Genomic DNA, 20,595 nt, shown 5'->3' with positions numbered 1-20,595 from the left:
GTTTCTTAAAACTTTTTATTTTCATTTGCGGCTTTTCTATTCCAGAGGGACTTGCGCATTTCTTGTTTAAATTAACACTCCAGAAACTAACAAAAATAATCGCTTTTATGCACTGTTAGGAAAACGACAGTATATGTTCCACATTATTGATTAGATTAAAATTTAAAGTTGTAAATCGGACATTGCCATCTGTGCATGGAGGGTCACTTGAAATTACGCGTACAATCCCTTTTATAAACTTTATAAAAACCTATCTTGATCCATCTATAACATGTTAAAGCATGCAACCTTCATAAAAAAAAATCTGAACGATCTGGCTTCAAAAAGATGATAAACTCCTTTGAGATTTGAATTGAATTCACTCTTCATCAATAAACAGTTTATCCATACCTTCACTCCTAGTTATTTAGTCATTTTTCTGTTTTGCTATTTTGCTCGTAAAAACATGTACAACAAAAATGAATGCATTAAGAACCTGCCAGCTATACTCTTACTCTTGTGAAAATATATTGTAAATAGATTTATGACATTATGACTTTTATCTAGCTAATTTTATCATTGTAATGGCTAGTTACAATATATGTAGATTTACAAAAATAAAAATTCGTTTATCAATGAATTATTTTATCATTTGTTCCTTGATTTTTACATCATATTTTAGAGCATCAGCACATAAAGTGTCCATTCAATGGTTAAAACAAATATGCAAATATTAACATTTTTTCAGGTCAAAGCTTATTCAACGGATAACTTTCTCTTTAGATTACATTATAAGGTAAAAAAATAAGACGTTTTTATTCTCTATCTATTATTTTTTTAAAAATAATCGTTCATTTCACGTTCGTCAATTTATGATAGTTTCTATATTTTTCAAAACGTGTTTTTATGCGTTCGTAAATTTTTCCGACCGATGGCGTCGTTAATGTGGAATCCATAAAAAAAAAAAGAATTTGTAAAAAAAATTAAGCGATTAAGCTGTCTTGTATTTGTCCAAGCTGTCATGTATTTGTCCAAGCTGTCTTGCGTTTTTCCAAGCTGTCTTGTATTTGTCCAAGCTGTCTTGTATTTGTCCAAGCTGTCAAAGGTTTCTGTTCTCATCTTAAATGAGATATATAAATATTTATATATATTTACATAATTCACTAAATTATACTTTATTTTTAAATTTTTATTTAGGTAACTATGGGTCTACTCCTTGGTTGTGCTCTGTTGATAACAGCAGTTCAGCTAGTTACTGATCCTATCATCTGCGATGTTAAGGTATTTACTTTTTATATTTTCACAATAAAGATTGCTTTTCGAATCGCCATTTTATCATCGTACTTTAAAAAACCTAGATTTTTATTTCCATTAGCCTTAAACCATCCCTAGGGTCATGAGAGTTGCCACACCTGACATTTATTAAGTACAAATATAGGAAGAAAAAGACCTTAGACAAGCAAAATAAATATTTCTAGAAGAACATTATAGCCAGATGCTGATCTATCTGTTGATAAACTATTTTTTTATTTGGATAATATAATTTATTTTATTATTCAAATAACAAATTCATTTAATAAAAGATTTCTGATTATAACATGATTTATTCTTTGTTTATTCTATTATAGTTAGTTAGTTAATTAGATATTGTAAAAATTAATTTAAAATTAACTATTTTATTGATGATATATAATTGATTAGGGAGTACATGCAGGTATTTTTAATGCTTACTGTTGGACACATGCTACATTTACTCTTCCTTACAGGCAGGTATATAGAAGACGACATCAAACAAAACCACATTATTTTGAATTTTATTTGTTGACAAACATGCAAACGGACTTAGAACAGAATTATTTAAAATAAAAATAATATTTTACAACTTTACTTCAAAATGATAAATGAATTTAAAATACCTAGCATACTCATGTATATTTTTCAAGAAAGGATTTGATGGCCCTAAAATACAGCCTGGAGTTGGTCCCCTTAAACCAGGGGTAGACTCACAACAGGAAGCAGTCTACCATGGATTCTACCAGGTGAAGGGAATCAGTCTAATTATTCTTGTTAAGTGAGTTAAACAATGAAATCAAATTGTTGTCTACTTTTTTATGAAAAGTTTTGTTAATCTTGAACGTTTGATCTCAATATCCAATGTGGGCATTTTTAAATTTGAGGATCGATGCTTGATCCATTACATTAGAGTTATCCCTTCAGGGTATAAACATCATTGGATATCTAGAAGGAATTAGATTAATCCTTAGGTCTGCTTGTTCCCGAGATTAACAATACAAAAGTTCTGATTTCTGAACATGTTTTAACATATATCAGTAAAAGCAAGTTAAAATCAAAATATCCTAAGTAACATGTCTTCATTAAAGGTAAGAAGGAAGACGGCATTTATTCCACTATTTTCCGGTCAGCACAGTATATTTTTTTAACTTGTATTTGTAATTTCATATTTCATATTTTCAAGCCCCCTATTGGACCAAGTACCAGGGTTACCAATAAAAGGATAAGATTTTAAAAACAACTAAAATAATAATAATTCTATTTACTCATTTTGTACAGTGCTCGGCGTTTATACAAATAACAACGAAGACGATATTTTTATTAAAACTTTGATTTCTAACAAGCTTTTTTTAAATTACAAGTTTACAAGAGAACAAAAAGAAGCTGTTAACTGACAGCTTCTCTTTGTTTTCATGTTTATGTGTATCCAATTTGCTGCTTGAAACCTTGGTAGAAATCAAATATTAAAATCGAAAGTTCCGTACAGTCGTCTCTGTAGTGTCATCAATACAACAAAGACGACATTTCTCTTTCAGTTTGGATTTCTAACAAATGTTTTTCAAATCAAAAGTTTACAAGTGAACAAGGCAAACAAATCAAAAATTCCGTACAGTCGTCTCTGAAGTTTCATTCTGTATGAGAAACTCTGTCGTAAAATTTTATATTTTTTTGTTTGTTTAGTGGGTTGGGATGGCACTGTTTGGACAGGCGCTAACATTTTATATTCCGCACTTCTTGTGGAAAACATGCGAAGGGAAGAAAGTAGAAAGATTAGTTTCAGGTAAAGATGGAGAGCAGATCATTTTAATCATTTAAAAATAGCTGTTTTTAACGTAACCCAGAGATTAGAGAGTACATAGATCTATTAAATGATATTATCCACAGTAGGTTCCACTTTGTGTACAACTGGAGTACACGACCAATAAACAGACGTCTGTATTCAGGGATATTTAAGGATCCTTTCAATACGAAATAAAATAAATAAATAGAAAATTGCAACAAGTGGCAGTTATATGGCAATCTAAAACCTTTCGTGGAAATGTAGCATGTTGAGCCGGTACAACTTATAAGTAGTCTGTGAAATAACCATACAGTATTAGTAAAGTTCATTCTTCAACTCTAGTTCTCAGTTTACACGTCTGTGAACTCTGTACTGCATATGCATTAAGTCCTACTGTCCAGTCTGGACTACCAAGTGTTGAGTCGACCCAGCACGTTTTATGCAGCAAATATAGGCTGGCAGCAAGATCAGTGTACTCAATCATTGATTTTTTTCCGCCATTTTTTTTTAACTATTTGAACATTCTTTTAGTCGTTATTTTAATAAATGTGATTGTTCATAAGAAACAGTGAATTCGATAAAGTCAATATTTTTCAAGATAAAGTACGATTAGATTAGATTAGATTAGATTAGATTAGATTAGATTAATAAACTTGACAAAGTAAATTAAAATGCCCTAGAAAAGGTGAAATTCTTGTCGTAACTATTATATCCTCAAGATCCTTAATATTCTTCTAAAATAATAAGTAAATTATGATCGCTTTGCGCCCATCTTCCATTTCAATTGTGACCATTCTATTTTGTATACAAAACATTTTATAAAAAAATCGTGAATTTTCAAAATATAATGAAAATCGAATTTTGTTGGAGGCTAATTTTTTAAATTTTATCATCCACTAATCAAAGAAAAGGAATTTAAAAATTTGTTTAATGATTTTTTTTATCAATTTTAATCGTCCCATAACTCTACCCTGGGGTCATGTGAGGTCCCACACAAAATTTGGGCCCGAACGGTTCAGCCGTTAAGACACAAAAAGACAGACAGACAAGCAGAGCATATATGTAATTGATGATGTATCATTTAAAAAAAAATAACAATGACCAAACGATTTTTTTCGAAAACGGTCTTTTTTGCTATTCGTGTAAAATATGAGGTTTGTAAATACATCTAACAATGCTTATATCTATATATAAATTTGGCTTGTCTGTCTGTTTGTCTGTCTGTCTGTTTGTATCCAATAAACGTCAAAACGGCTGAACTGATCGGGCCCAAATTTTTTGTGGGACATCTAGGGACCCCAGGGAAGGTTTATGAATGATCAAAATTTCAAATATTTGTCTCCATCAAAATTCGATCTCCATTAAATTTTTTAAAATTTTGAAAATCCACGAAATTTTTTGTGAAAATCCGCGAATTATTTTTGTTTTGTTTTACGATGTACACAAAGAGAACATGTTCACAATTAATTTAGAAGATGGGCTTCGCGCAAATTTTGCCCCCCCCCCCCGGCCTAGATTTATTTCTGTCTACGCCCTTGACTGTATAACAAATTTTTTATCCAATATTGTGTTTGTAATTTCGAACAAAAAAGGTTGAGGCTTTTTAAAATTAACGAACTGAAAACTTGATGAAATCAGTTTATTGTCTCTGAATTACAGTCTTTCAGTAACTCCGTTTTTTTCAGGCGTCTCTTCTCCTGTAGTGTCTGAAGAAATTAAGAAAAAGCATAAAGTTGCAATAGGAATTACATTTTTTTGTATTTTTAATGGCTGGTTTTTATCTTTCTTTTTATCTGATCATAAATTGTGTTCTGTTCTTCTCATTTAAATCTACGCATTTTAATCTCTTGTTGACAAGGGAAATTTGAAACATATTTCTGATTCATAATATTATCCAATTTGATATCTTGGCGCCAGAAATATCAAATTAATGGAATCAGAATTAATGACAAGACAAGTCGGAAAAAAAGCCAACAGTCCCTTTATTCTTTTAAATTTTGTTCGGAAAAAATATGCTGATAATGCAATAATCATTTACTGCCTTAATTTAAAAAAAAATAAAATTTGAAGCTGAATACTTTTCCTGCAACAAAAGAAGACACATTCTTTATGGATTAAGGTAATTATTTAATAATTAGATCCTTTCTTACAGTCATAACCAGAAAACTCTGGAATAGGAAGTATATTTTAAGACTCAAGTTATGAATTTAAATATTCCCAATGAACATGAGACACAGCAAATGTGCAGTGAAAACAGACCCATTTTATTAAATAATTGATTTACTAACTTACTAGTAAAGCTATTTGCTTTGTTACAGCATTAAATGCACTTCTGTATTGATTTAATGTCGTCTTCCTTTTCTACAATTTTCTGCAAATCACTGTACAGCAAAAAAAGTTAAGTTTCATTTAAATTTTTGATCAGAATTCGGTTTTAAAGGTTCCGTTGTAAATCGGGCCTTGTCATCTTTGTATGGAGGATCCCTTGAAATTATGCTTACAGTCCCTTTAAGGTATATTTTTCTAGATTTGTTGGTTGTGAGACTCTAAACTTGATGAACGTATCTCTACAAATTTATTTGATTGATCGATTGCTGGGCGGAGAGTTCTCAACGTACGGTACACGGTAAACATTTGTCTAGCTGTACTTTGTACACTGTACACTGTACAATGTACACTGTACTCTGTACAACTGAAGTGTATACAAGGTGTTCCTTTAAACAGGAAAATCAAGAGAATTATTAAAAGGTCGTCTTAGATCTTTGATAGCTTTTTCATACAAAGATTGTACACTAATTGTGATTTTTACATAGAAATGAGGTTTGATTCTATAACTGATTATCCGTCAGGGGCAATTGTCCCCTCTGATATAAGTTTATAGAAACAGATTGTTTGGTTGTTTTTTTAAGGGGGCCGCTAGCCGCTACCTAAGAAATGTCTCTGAAATAGGAAAACAACTTTTAGACTTCAGTTTTGACTTTGAATAGTCCAATGAACATGAAACACGACAACTGTGCAGGGTAAACAGACCTATTTGAATTAAATAAGTAATTTAATAAATTAATACTTTACTTGTAAAACTATTTGCGTTGTAACAACATCAAATAGATACCCTTAAGCAATGCTAAACTGTCATTTTTCTATTTTACAGTTTTCTGGTTCTCACTCATTATATTCATCATATTCATCATATTCATCATATTCATCACATTTAGCATATTCATCATATTCATCACATTCATCATACTTGTTATTTAAGGGTTCTTGAGTTTATGCTGTTGGATGATGAAGAAAGATTGGATCCTATGGTCACTGTTTTCCCTAAAGTTACAAAATGTGTTTTTCACAACTTCGGTACTTCAGGATCTATTCAAAGGTAGGTTTTATTAGGAGTGGGGGGGGGGTTCAATTTATAATTTTGAACCAAACTAAGCAAGCTCATTTCACTCCAAAATTTATTAGTATGTTGTCAATTCTTCGTTATCAACTAGAAATGCTCGCATTACAGTTAAGTTATTAAAATGTACATGTTCACAGTTCAAGGTGACAAAAAGTAGAAGTGGGTTAATAACGTTCAATCAAAGGCCAAGGAAGTGTGACACTTCAAATTTGACACGGTCTAAAAACGTGATTCTTAACTTTTAGGTTGTCCGAATCTCTGTTTATCATAATTATCAAAATGTCAGAAAATTTGACAGATTTACATAAGGAAGACCAAGGGTATAATGCAAGGAAAGTTAATTGCTGTCGTGTATACTCTGCGTACATATTGAAACCAGTTCTCTCTGGGCGGACTTTGTAAACAAGAATAGATGCATCAGTGTTCGTTTAGTATCCGAGGAAGTTAAAAGCATTAAATTTTGATAATTTTGATAATTCTCACAATAGTTTCCTATGACCAGAATATTTCATTGATTTTTTTATGTGAAAGACGGATCCCATGTCAGGCTTTGACATCCGTCTTGTGTTTACATTACCGCCCAGAGAGAGTACACTGCAGTACAAAAGATGTGTACGTACTTCTGAAATAACTTTCCTTGCATTACATCCTTTAGTGATTTTCGGCATTTTTTTCATCCTTTACTTTTAACATTATACAATTTTTTGTCTTCAGATGGCTTTACAATAATGCATGCGGTCTTACATTTTATATCGAAATCTCGTTTGTTGCAAGTAATTTGTTATTACGTTATGCAAACTTCTTTATTTGAAAAATCGTTTAGCACAAAAACCATTTCTGTGCAAATATGTAACCCTTACCCACACACGAAGGATGAGACTTGAGAGACGACTGTACAGACTTTACTTTACTTTACTTTACTTTACTTTACTTGAGAGACAGAATTTACTTTTTTCTCACATTCATGGTTCCCTACAATTGTAATCTTGCAAACCTTGTCAAATCTTTAAAAATACCATTTCATGGCCAGGAACCCAAATTAATGTGTTGTGTTTAAAGAGTTTTATGTCGTCATTAATTAAGGTCTAATATAAGGAGTGTCGACATGTTACATATAAAAAAGGCAAACATTTAAAATTTTTCTAAACTTAGATTTCTGATGAGGAATATTTTTATGACTAAAAAGGGGAAATTCTTTAATAAGAATAACAAAATTTCCGAAAACTTGTAATAAGAATTATATTTTTTAGATTTGATGGTTTATGTGTTTTACCCATCAACACAATTAACGACAAAATATACATAGCACTCTGGTGATTAATATATTTAATTGAACACAGTAACACCCATAAAACTGTGGAATAGGAAGAAGACTTTTCAGCACATTATTTCATTTGATGTTCTTAAAAAGAAAAATGTTTTAACGGTAGGATTTTTAAAGTTAAATTGGGCCTGTTTATGGATTTTTTAAATTCAGAACTTGATTCTAACATTCGTCTTCTTTTTCCAGAGTTTTAAGATTCTCATTGTAATTTGTATTTTTTTACACTAAAATTTATTTTTCATAATTCTATATCGTGATTCGTAAAGATAAAAAAAGAAGGATATAAAAACAATTATCTATTCATAGATTAAAAACGATGTCTTTCCATCCAGAAAAAAAAATTGGCATTTGGACTTTACTGAAAGGGGTTTAAATAAAAGTCTTTATACACTTTTTATTTAATTATGTTTTTTTATTATACACATCAAGTAAAGATGGGCATAGAATTGGGTTTTTTAAACATTAAAGTTTAAAGTCTTTCGAAAGGCTCCCTAAAAATCTGAGATGTGTGCCACGTTTGAAAAATACTTTGTAACATTTTTACAAGGTTTTGGCTTCTTAATCTTCTAATTTGCTCCACAATATTCATGGTATACAGGTAGACGCATAGAATTATATTCACCGATTAATATTATTGTAAAATATAAGATTAAAGACCTTCATTGCTGTATAGTTAGGGCTGTACAAAGTTACAATAACAACGGTCGGAAGCTTTAAAAAATTTACGGAAAATTCCGTTAACAACCGGAAAACCAGATTGTCTCTGGATAACAAAATCTTTCATAAGCCGATCTCCACGGACCCGAAAAATGCCGTTACTTTTGCCAGTTTAACCTTGTAGCTATTTTGATATTTAGTGCACTAATTTTTTTGACCTGACCAAAAACGATCTTTATATCTAACATATTTTAATTTCAAATATATTAAATATAAAATGTATCTAGACTAGTGACGATGATAAGCCCACGAGCTCGGCTTGCCCTGATGAAGGCAACAGCTCCTAGTTTAAACAGGTTCAATTCTTGTTTTATTATTTGGTTTGGTAAATTCCTTCAGGCTATTTTGTATTTAGGAAAACCAGTTCTAGTTTCAATATTTGGTTCATTTAATTCCTACACGCCATTTTGTGTTTAGGAAAACCAGTTCTAGTTTCAATATTTGGTTCATTTAATTCCTACACGCCATTTTGTGTTTAGGAAAACCAGTTCTAGTTTCAATATTTGGTTTATTAATTCCTACACGCCATTTTGTATTTAGGAAAACCAGTTCTAGTTTCAATATTTGGTTATTTAATTCCTACACGCCATTTTGTATTTAGGAAAACTAGCTCTATTTACATTGTGTGGATACGGAATATTCCCATGCCATACATATTCGGTATTTCGTTCTAATTTTATCATTTGGTTTGGCGAATTCAGGCTACATACACGCCATTTTGTTCCTAAGGAAACCAATTCTAGTTTTCCTATTTGGTTTGGCAAATTCGGACGCCATTTTGTTTATAGAAAAACCAGCTTGTTTGTGAAAACTCAGATTGGGTTTGGAGATTGGCTGATTCTTGGTATGATGTCAAACCATCTAGATATTAAGGAAAAAATAATTTAAAACTTAAATTTTAACAGATTCTACAGGGTGTCCCAATAAACATGGAAATTAAATGACGACTTCTATATCGTCTTTTTCCAAGTGGGATTATTTAGTAAACATAATTTTGTAGTATCACAGTTAAAACATTTAACACCGAAAACTAGAAGTCTCGGGATTTCAAAATGTGGTCTACCTTTTTTCACCTTCAAAATTGGCGGAGATATTAGGAAATTTGTCCAGATTTCAGTTTATTAAATATCAACAAAACTGTTTCAATGCTTAAAATCTATGGCAATTTTAAAGATACAAAGGAAGTAGACCACATGTTGGAAGCGTACTAAATGAAATCGGAAATCAAAGACGATATTCAAGTCGTCTCTCAATTCCCATGTTTATTCTGACACTCTTTAGTAAAGTAAAGAACGTTAATTGGAAAACTGTATTTTAAATCATTGATGATGAACTTTACATTGTTTGTTCCACAGTTGTTTACGGACATCTTAAAAGAAATCCAGCGGATTGGAATGCTAAGCCAACGGAGTGTTTCAACGCATATTGATCTTTTACAGGTTTCCTTATTAAAGACATTGAAATGATTTTTTTTTTTTTACTTTCATGAAATGTTAAGGATTTGTATTTAATAACTAATTTATTCCTGAAAATGGGCCTTGAAAATTTATAGACAATTACAAATTAAGAAATCCAAATGCAACATTTTTTGATTTAAAGACGACAACAATTATTCCACAGTTTTCTGAAAGGATGAATTATTCAGGGTTCTGATACTGAGATAGAGAATGAAGATGAGTGTAAGGAGAAGGATGGTAGCAGGGTGTCTGAGGTGTCTACAGTTACAATGATTAGAAAGGTAGGATTGCAATATTTACCTAAGTAAACTCTGTACACTTTACACTATTCTAATTATTCTGACTATTCTGACTATTCTGATTATTCTGATTATTCTGATTATTCTGATTATTCTGGTCATTTTGATTATTCTGATTATTCTGATTCAGAAGATCAGATTACTGATGCTATACAGTTAATATAATTGATAAATAAAATTTTTTAATCTTTTTGACTTGAACAACTAGTGAAATATTATTTAAAAATTGTAAACCTTAAAAATGTTTCATTTCAAAAGAATCCTAAAGTTTATCTCTACAATACTGCACTTTGAGCTGTCTAGCGCCGGTCTCTCCCTTAAATATTGATTATTAAATCATTCTTTTATGGTTTCTCTTGAATTGTAGAACCAGACTCAGACTGATCTTCATGGCCTAGATAAAGCAATTGTTCAAGAGATGATTGCAGATGGGTAATCAATCAATCAATAAGAAAATCAATAAAGAAATCAATAAATCAATTAATCATTCAATTTGTCAATTGATCAATAAATCAAGAAATTAATTAATTAATTGTCAATCAGTTCGTCAGTCAATCTGTCAATTAATAAAACATTTAATAAATTGATTAAGTTTTTAATTGGTTAATCTTGTTATTAATCAATTAATACATCAATCAACCATTTAATCAATTAACTAATCTGTCAATCAATTAATTAATCCGTCAATCAATTAACTAATCCGTCAATGAATTAATTAATCCGTCAATGAATTAATTAATCTATCAATCAATTAAATAATCTGTCAATCAATTAATTAATCTCTCAATAAATTAATTAATCTATCAATCAGTTGATTATTTTGTCAATAAATCAATCAATTGAATAATTTATATATCAGTAAAGCAACAAATTTTCATCGTCTGCTTTCTTTATTGATTAATTTTGACCTATTTTGTTATTAATAACTTTAAATAATATAAACAATTAATTTTACCAGGTATGATCCTTCCCAGATGTCTGATTGGCAACAATTCAGGTGAAACATTAAATAAAAATTTTGGGGCAAAGTATCAAAATAGCTGAATAGCAAAAAAAAATTTATTGATATGGTAACAATAGTGTAAACATAAAGTTTTACAATAAATACTGTTCTTATGTTCCGGTTAACAATTAAGTCTAACAAAATGTAAAAATGTATATTTTCAAGTTGTCCAATTTCAGAAACCATAGAATTGGGGACAATGAGATGGCCACGAATCACAAGGATAGAGTAGGAACATTTTTTTATTTTTCAAAATTTTATAAAATTTATTTGATCTATAATGTGAAGATATTGTCGTTTTCCTAGGTTTAAAAGTAAATTGATAAACTAGAAATATGCAAGTCACTTTAGGAGAGAACGCACAGATGAAAATAATCAGTTTTCAAAATTATAAACAATGATATCTTATTCATACTTCATCAGACAAAGCTTTTAAGGGAACTGTTGAGACATCTTTGCATGGAGGATCATCTGAAATTACGTTTACAGTCCCTTTAGATAAAAATATTTTCAGAAAGATGGACTATTAGTTCTTACAAGGGGTATTCTTGACTCTTCAGTTCATAGATTTAATAATAATAATAATAATACTAATAACAATCATAATATAGGGGATCTATGGATGGTGATGAAAGTATAATGTTTGGTGGGAATGACAACACTGATGCAAAATCAGAATATAATTGAATAATCCATTAATTCTGAAAGTGGCTGACCACATAATTTCCAGTGACCATAATTAGTGACTAGAAGTTTGGTCTTTAGCTAGAGTGTATGATCAGGGTTTTTTTTTCTTTATGTTGTTCACTAAAGAAAAATCAGATATTGTGTTGCCTTTTATATAAATTTTGAGTAGTTTGTTTGTATTTGAGAAGGTTGCTGGTTTTTTTTTTTAAATTATAATAAATTATTAATTGTCTACATTAGTTAATTAAGAATTGTAAATATTAAATTTTGCATTTATTTTGTAGATACAATTAATTATTTACTTATAGTAATAGTATTCATAAATAATAACATTTTAATGGAACTTATTGAAATAGATTCAGAAGAATTTATATTATTGTTAAAAGTTCAAAGATTGGAATTTGTTTTGAAATCTGCAACTATATCAATAGAAGATCAAAAATCATATATCTCTGTGCATAAAGGTACTTAAGAAGCGAGATTTCAAGTTAGTATCTATTTGAAATGGTTCGATTCTCCACAGTACCATTTAAACATTTGACTGATAAAGGTCAATTCTTGAACACTGTGTTTGCAAGCTGTTCTAGTATTCAAGAAATATTCATATTTACTCTCTAGAAGCCGCAGATAACTAAATATTTACACTGTACACCCAAACTTTTAAAATCTGCATTGAACGTAGAACATTTGGAAGTTTTATTGAATAAATGTAACGTCAGGTAAAACATTTGGGGTCTTATAGAATCCTACAGAAATAAAATTGAAAATTATTACTTATTTTCCATGATAACAACTAATTATTTTTTCATATCCTGTTTCTAAAACTACTTTATGCAAATTTTATTTTGCTAAGATTATTAAAAACGGTGTTTATACGTTTTTGAGGGGACCGACAGCGAGAGTCAAAAACCTTAAAATTTGGACTGCCCTGTGCTTTTGGGCCTCTGTCAAAAACCCAGCGATCCTGGAACAGTCATAGGCTATTGGTTTTCTGAGATTAAAGGGACTGTAATGGAAAGATGAAAGGGGGTATAGGATGAAACCTGAGATTTTCAGGTTGCTGTGAGATATAGTGTTTTCAGATTGGTTGCGTAATTCTTGAATATGATCTGTTTAATACTACAACTTTTATGCAAAATCTGACATATGCCCTTTTTGGTATAATTTTGACACAGTTTTATGTCAATTTCTCGAGACAGGAACATAAGATAAATGTCTTATAGGTATCGTTCAAAACCTGAAATTCTCAGGTTTTATCCTTTACCCCCTTTCATTTTTCCTTTACAGTCCCTTTGAGAAGAAAAAAAATTCCCATGGTGTTGGGACTCCTGGGCTTCTGGCACACATAATGGTTTCACTAAGTTTAAAAGAAGTAATTGGCAACATACTGATCGGTTTTGGTGTGTGGATGTGCACATCTTGGTTTGCAGTGTTAGTAAAACCATTATGTACACCAGTTCAGGTTGAATATACGTGGTTTTAATCTGTCTACGTTGTTTAACTACTACTGCTCCTGCATAAAACCATAAAATATCTTAACTTTTCAGTTTCTGGTAGCTTTTCTCACCTGCTTGGGGATCGTTCAGAACCAATAACGATTGCAACGGCGGTGGGATCAATCTATCTATCTATCTATCTATCTATCTATCTATCTATCTATCTATCTATCATCTATCTATCTATCTATCTATCTATCTATCTATCTATCTATCTATCTATCTATCTATCTATCTATCTATCTATCTATCTATCTATCTATCTATCTATCTATCTATCTATCTATATTTCTATCTATATTTCTATCTATCATTTTATATTTCCTAATCCAACTAAAGATCAACATGTAAAATAGCGGAAAAGACTAAGTTAATTTTCTAACCCATTAATCTTTGCTATAACGATAGACCTTAGATATTTCACAATGAATTCTGTTAGATCAAATAGTCTAAGTTTGAAATATCAAAGGTTTACTCCATCAGGTTGACTTTGTCATTGGAATAAAAAAACATTATCCTGAAGAGAAAAAAAATTGTAAAAAATTAATTTTTCTAATTTTTTATTATCTTTTCTAAAAAAGAACAAAACAGGAAAATCGGCCAGCAATCGGTTTCTTTATTTTAATTTTTATTTTAGATTGGCTGACACTAGAGACTAGAATAGATAGTTTTTAAATCTTATTTTCTCAAATAAAAATTTAACTATTATTTTACAAAAAACAGGTTTACAAAAATGTGTAAATTCCAATAAAACAATAAATATATATTTATTAAATTTTGAATTTATATATATTAATTTTAGCCACAATAAATGCTTTGAGTGCTTTTTCATTGGAATAATATAGGTTCTTTTATTTATTTGGGTTTAAAGCTAATGACAGATTTTTTTATGATTTAGCAAATTTTGAAAGTATTTGAACTTTGTAATAATAATTGAGATTAAAAAGGGAATACAGCGGAACAAGTTTCAGAGAATAAACATAAATAAAATATTTTAAAAACTTGCAAAAATGACATTTGCGTAACTTAAAAAGCCAAAAATAAAAACCTTTTTACAACCCTCCTTTAACTGGTGGTGGGGGGGGGGAGGGGGGGGAAACAAAAAAACGTTTATTTTCTTCAATTAAAATTTACTTGGTCTAATTTACGTTCCAAACTTCGCTAAACTAAAATATAATTTTCTTTTAAAATATTTTATCTAAAACTGTTGATTTTAACAATGGAGTAAATGGTATAGAGAGCACCTTTCATATAAAATTTAGTGATGGTAAACGGCACTAATAAACACATGTAAATTCTCCGAAAGTTCAGAAGACAAAAGTGTCGGGATCTAAAAACAAAAGCGTGTCCTAACAAAATAATTAATTTATAAATGCAATCTTTAAATAAATCTTTGAATTTATCTTACATTCATATTTTGAATTTCATTTTCTGCACATTGAGGTTTACATGGTACATCGTGAACAAACTACATCGTATATACTGTACACACTACAACTTTTAAATATTGTACATAACTTTTTACATTGTACATAGTAAACACTTACATACTGTACACATAAAGAATTAATTGTACAGGCTCTGCACTGTACAGTTTGTTTTAAATGTACAAAGTTAACAATGTAATTAAAACTGTACACTGTAAAATTTGATTATATTGTACATGGTGAAACACTTCACATATAGTACAATGTACATAGACTTTAATTATCACAGAATACATTCTCGACACCGGTTTATGTACATAATTCGTAATCTGATATAACATAAATTACATAAAAAGTATTAAATACAGAGCTCTTGTGAACACTGTACAAGCAAAAAACGTTTAAATTGTTATTGTTTTTTTTTTAAATACTAGTACATCGGTGTAATGGGTTCTCTCAAAAGAAACCAAAAATCTAACAACAACAAAAAATTAGACCAATTTAGGGCCAATGCAGTGGAAATATGAAATATACATCGTAGGCTGAGAATATAAATTCACAAAAGTAAAAATATTTCCTTAAAATACCAATGAAAAAAAAACTGGTTTGATCTGTGCTGCCTACTTGTTCGAGATCAAAACTGGTTTGATCTGTGCTGCCTACTTCTTCGAGATCAAAACTGGTTTGATCTGTGCTGCCTACTTGTTCGAGATCAAAACGTCAGTCGCTTAAGCACTTCAACGGTCATTAAAGAACTTCAACGGTCATTAAAGAACTTCAACGGTCGCTGAAGAACTCAACGGTCACTAAAGAACTATAACGGTCACTAAAGAACTTTAACGGTCGCTTAAGACCTTAAACGGCCACTAAATAACTACAACGGCCGCTAAAGAACTGCGTCAAATAAAGCCATTATTCCTTTTCACATTGTCACTAACTAAATAGTCTTTGGCGGTTAATTTTAGGGGAATGCAGGTATAGATAAATACTATCTTTAAACGGCACGCTGTATCTACTGCACAGACAGGGACAGGGTATGCTTCATGATGTATATTTACCACAGACATGGCATGCGGCTAAGTGTGTCTACTGCAGGCTGCATGAATGTATCCTCTCCAAAGATAGTGTATGTGGCATGCTGTATTTACTGCGTTGACAGGGTATGCTGCATGCTATATTCACTGTGTTGACGGAGTATGCTGCATACTGTATCTTCTGCAAAGACAGGGTATGCTACATACTGTATCTTCTGCATTGACGGGGTATTCTGCATGCTGTATCTCCTGAAAATACGTTATATGCTGCATGCTGTATCCACTGCGTTGACAGGGTATGCTGCATGCTGTTTTTGATGCTGAAACTGGGTATGCTGCATGCCGCTTTTACTTCTATAGACAGGGTATGCTTCATACTGTGTCTACTGCTAACACATTGAATACTGCATACGGAGTATGCTGCTTGCGTTATCAACTGAAAACACATAGCATGATGCATGCTGTATTTAGTGCATATGCTGCATGGAGAGGTATGCCATTGCAGACAATGTTTCAACTTCTTCTCTCTCTTTCTCCCAGGTTTCCAGGTGGGACAGGAGTACACTAGATCCATACCTAGATGGATAGATACAAATAGAATGTCAAGTAGAATAGGTGGCAACGCAGATTGTGTACACTCTCAGTTCAGCTGTATCTACGTCATAAGTGTTAACCAGGGAGTAAGGAATAGCAGGAAGATATAATTGACGCGGTTCGCCCTACCATATGATTATGCGTGCTTTGCAGACGGGTACTTGTTTGTGCTTAACATTTAATTTTTAATAAATGAATAAAACATTTTTGTATTTTATTGGTTTTCTTGTTGTTTTGTATGATGCTACAGGGTGTCCCACGAAACATGACAGTTGTTGAATAGTTTTGAATGTCTTCTTCCATATTCTGTATTAGATATCAAAGACTTTTTGCAGTTTATTTAGTTTTAAAAAACTTTACTCAAATATATTTGTACTTAAAATCAATTTTACTATAATATGTTTTACTATAATATGAATGCCATAAAATATCTATTATTATTCTCTTTGGTAACAAAGAACTTGAAATATAATGGAAGAAGACATTTTATAAAATATTTACCAACTGTCATGTTTCGTGGGACACCATGTATGTGTACTGTAGTCAATATTAAACCCTCAAAAACTTGGTTACTTTAAAGATAGGGTAATCAAATTGATGTTTTGTAAAAATGTATTTTATGAATATATGATGGCGGTCTGTGTCTCAAAAAGTTAGAGGTATAAATTTTCAAAAATTAACTGGGTTTAGTCATTGAACAGTGAACATATAAAATACCCCACGCCATTTTTAAGAAAAGAAAAAAACAGAATAAGCGTACAAATGGGAGTAAATATAGTCTATACTCTATAATGTAATTTGAGTTGTCTTTCTATTTAATAGATTTTGGATATCTGACATTTTTTACGCGCATTTCTACACAGTACACAGACGATATTTATCTAAGCTGAATCTTGGAAATTATATTAACTATAGTTGGACAACATGTCGTCTTTCTTTTTTCATTTGACACTTGTGACGTTGTGGGCAGTTGGTTGATTTTTCTGTTGCCATCTTTTGTACTTGACAATCTATTTGGATATATGTATATATATATATATATATATATATAGATAGATAGATAGATAGATATAGATATATACATAGACAGTTAAATAGATAGATAGATAGATAGATAGATTGATAAATAGATGATAGATAGATAGATAGATAGATAGATAGATAGATAGATATATAACCTGGTTAGAATTGGCCAGTATTGGGACTGTATAGCTTGTGTCTTCTGCAGTGCATCAACTGCATTCTTGTTAGGTCGTCTTCCCAGCTCAACAAACGAGATTTTTTCAATTTCCTCTCCCAGCAAAGCTCTTAAATATTCAAAATAAGTCTGAAGATTCCTATTTACAAAAATTTTTAAAATCTTAGATTTTTTTCAAATAACTTTTTTATTTTCTTATTTTGAAAATACTTTATCTTCTATGTGTTTTCTATATTTCTCAATACAGGAATCCAGTATACTGGAAAATTAATGTAAAAACTCTAAAAGTTTAAAAGTTCCAAAAATAACCCGTTTGAATGCCTGGAAACATGAATCAAAGTTGTTTCTAACTGACGTCAGTCCTTGCTAAAAATAGTCCTGCTATATGGGTATAAAAAAATATCAAGGATATTTTTAGAAGAAATGAAAACTATAAAGGCAAGATTCTATTTCCGGATTCAGGGGAATATAGTTCTGAAAATATAAATCTGATTCAGGGGAATATAGTTCTGAAAATATAAATCTGATTCAGGGGAATATAGTTCTGAAAATATAAATCTGATTCAAGGGAATATAGTACTGTAAATATAAATCTGATTCAGGGGAATAGTACTGAAAATATAAATCTGATTCAGGGGAATATAGTACTGTAAATATAAATCTGATTCAGGGGAATATAGTACTGTAAATATAAATCTGATTCAGGGGAATAGTACTGAAAATACAAATCTGATTCAAGGGAATAGTACTGAAAATATAAATCTGATTCGGGGGTACAATATTAAAAATATAAATCTCAAGATCTAGGATTCACAGTCACGGAGTATAGTAACATCTAACAAGAATAAAAATCTCTTAAAAATGTTAATATTTTAAAATTTTCAGCATTGAATTATTGTTTTTAAATCCAACTTTTGAAATTCACTAATTTTTCTGGAATTCCATAATCCTAGCTCACATGCTTTGTTTAGGTATCTTTTAACTTTACATGTTAATTTTCGCTTGAAAAAAAAATATATCTAATATTTTAATACATATTGTCTTCTGTCTATTTTATAATGTAACTCTACTGTCTATTGTCTATTTTGTACTGTAACTCTATTTTATACTGTTTATTACTGTAACTCTACCGTAAGTCTACTGTCTACTGTCTACTGTCTACTGTCTACTGTCTACTGTCTACTGTCTACTGTCTACTGTCTACTGTTTACTGTCTACTGTTTACTGTCTACTGTTTTCTGTCTACTGTTTGCTGTCTACTGTTTACTGTTTAATGTCTACTGTTTACTGTTTAATGTCTACTGTCTACTGTCTATTATCTACCTAGTACACTGTTCTACTCCATCAGCCAGTACAGTAGTATGATATCCTCCCTCCAGAACTAGTTGAACCCGACCCCCAGCTAGTGACATCAGGTGATGGGTCAGGAAAGCAAAACAGGCTGTGGACACTTGGTAACCACCTTGACAAACACAATTAATTAATTTATTAAGGAATCAACACTTTTTAAAAATGATTATTTAACAATAGTACAGTTGTTAACCATTAACTTTAAGACTCCGGATAATGTCGTCTTCAACGTAAAATTTCCTCTCGGAGACAGGCCAAACCAAATTATTTCAGCCCGCATATTCTTTGTTCTTTGTCCCACAGAACTTCAACCATTTTCGTTATTGTGAAATCATTAAAGTTAAGCAAGAATATTTTCATAAGAAGCATTAGTGAATTTCGTTAAATATTCAACTGTAATTTTTCAGAAGTTAAAAAAACGTATTTCAATACTGATCAACAATAAGCCACCCCCGACCATCCCTAAATAATTCGTAAGATTTTTTCTACTATTAATATTCATTATAACATTGTACAAGTAACCATGACCTATAATTTATGTTATTTTTTAGGAAATAAAGATTTTGTTATCGAATTTCTGAGACGGGGTTACTCTGTTGTGTGTATTTGTGCGGCCTATCGGGAAAGAATTGTCCGGGGAAAATAAACATCCCCCACCAGAATCCTAACCGGCCTATTATCCCGATTTGTCTAGCGCGTTGCTGTTTTCCGTCAACAACAGTACATCACATTAAAGTAGACTATATAATATAGTACAGAACGGTACAGTGCAGTGAAGCATAACAAAGTAGGTAATAGTACAGTTTAGTACAGTACATTACAATAGAGTACATTAAAATACAGAACATTATACAATACAGTGCATTACAATACAGTACATTACAATACAGTACATTACAATACAGTACATTACAATACAGTACATTACAATACAGTACATTACAATACAGTACAGTACGGTACAGTAAATTACAGTGTAATGTACAATACAGTATAGAACAGTACATTACAGTACAGTATAGTAAATACAGAATAATACATGTTTAGGTATCAGAGTACAGTGCACTTTAGCGCAGTACAGTACCGTACAGTGCATTATAGTATAATAAACTATGGTATTGTAACAATATAGTACAAAATGGTGAATTAATACAAACCTATTGGATGTTCATGGCCTACAGCTGCATCAAATCCAGCAGAAACAAGAACAAAATCAGGCTCATAACATCTGCAACAATTCAATTATTCATAATTTAGGAAGAATAGTTTATTGCTTAAAATAATTGCGGCATTTTGAGTTGTGGTTGCGCATACCTGGCAATAGGCATAACAACGGATCTAAATGCCGCGAGATATTCAGCATCGGCCATTGGAGGCTCTAGTCCTCCGGACCAGGCTATATTCACATTGTGCCCAAGTCCCTAAAATAAATACATATGATTATACAACACTAGTTTAGGTAATTGGATCATGAGTGTATCAAGGAGGGCTAATGTATGGGGGCTAAGCCGAGTCCCCCTGAAAAGTTTTAGGCGCCCTCCTCCCCCCCCCCCCCCC

General features: G+C 31.0%; 2 protein-coding genes across 2 annotated transcripts in view; one reads left to right on the top strand and one right to left on the bottom strand.

Moving 5' to 3' along the window:
- LOC111702204 (innexin inx2) overlaps positions 1-11,881 on the top strand; it is a 39,037-nt gene extending 27,156 nt beyond the window's left edge. Inside the window, exons 4-22 of the mRNA XM_023473818.1 lie at positions 728-775; positions 1,177-1,260; positions 1,681-1,749; positions 1,923-2,018; positions 2,953-3,052; positions 4,738-4,794; positions 5,123-5,171; positions 5,580-5,678; positions 6,312-6,428; positions 7,703-7,765; positions 8,324-8,374; positions 8,721-8,789; positions 9,282-9,366; positions 9,849-9,932; positions 10,139-10,231; positions 10,617-10,681; positions 11,208-11,246; positions 11,432-11,480; positions 11,864-11,881. Of these exons, the coding sequence (XP_023329586.1) occupies positions 728-775; positions 1,177-1,260; positions 1,681-1,749; positions 1,923-2,018; positions 2,953-3,052; positions 4,738-4,794; positions 5,123-5,171; positions 5,580-5,678; positions 6,312-6,428; positions 7,703-7,765; positions 8,324-8,374; positions 8,721-8,789; positions 9,282-9,366; positions 9,849-9,932; positions 10,139-10,231; positions 10,617-10,681; positions 11,208-11,246; positions 11,432-11,480; positions 11,864-11,881 (1,335 nt within the window). The remainder of the gene's footprint in view (positions 1-727; positions 776-1,176; positions 1,261-1,680; positions 1,750-1,922; positions 2,019-2,952; positions 3,053-4,737; positions 4,795-5,122; positions 5,172-5,579; positions 5,679-6,311; positions 6,429-7,702; positions 7,766-8,323; positions 8,375-8,720; positions 8,790-9,281; positions 9,367-9,848; positions 9,933-10,138; positions 10,232-10,616; positions 10,682-11,207; positions 11,247-11,431; positions 11,481-11,863) is intronic.
- Positions 11,882-14,185: 2,304 nt separating this feature from the next.
- LOC111702203 (histone deacetylase 4-like) overlaps positions 14,186-20,595 on the bottom strand; it is a 15,102-nt gene continuing 8,692 nt past the window's right edge. The window contains exons 14-18 of the mRNA XM_023473816.1: positions 20,353-20,459; positions 20,196-20,266; positions 19,012-19,150; positions 17,669-17,797; positions 14,186-16,472 (exon numbers count right to left, since the gene is read on the bottom strand). Of these exons, the coding sequence (XP_023329584.1) occupies positions 16,364-16,472; positions 17,669-17,797; positions 19,012-19,150; positions 20,196-20,266; positions 20,353-20,459 (555 nt within the window). The 3' untranslated portion in view covers positions 14,186-16,363. The remainder of the gene's footprint in view (positions 16,473-17,668; positions 17,798-19,011; positions 19,151-20,195; positions 20,267-20,352; positions 20,460-20,595) is intronic.

This window comes from Eurytemora carolleeae, unplaced genomic scaffold (genome assembly GCF_000591075.1).
Source record: "Eurytemora carolleeae unplaced genomic scaffold, Eaff_2.0 scaffold141, whole genome shotgun sequence".
NCBI classification, from domain to species: domain Eukaryota; kingdom Metazoa; phylum Arthropoda; class Copepoda; order Calanoida; family Temoridae; genus Eurytemora; species Eurytemora carolleeae.
Note: the sequence above shows the minus strand (reverse complement) of the source record. Positions and strands in the feature narration are given on the sequence as shown.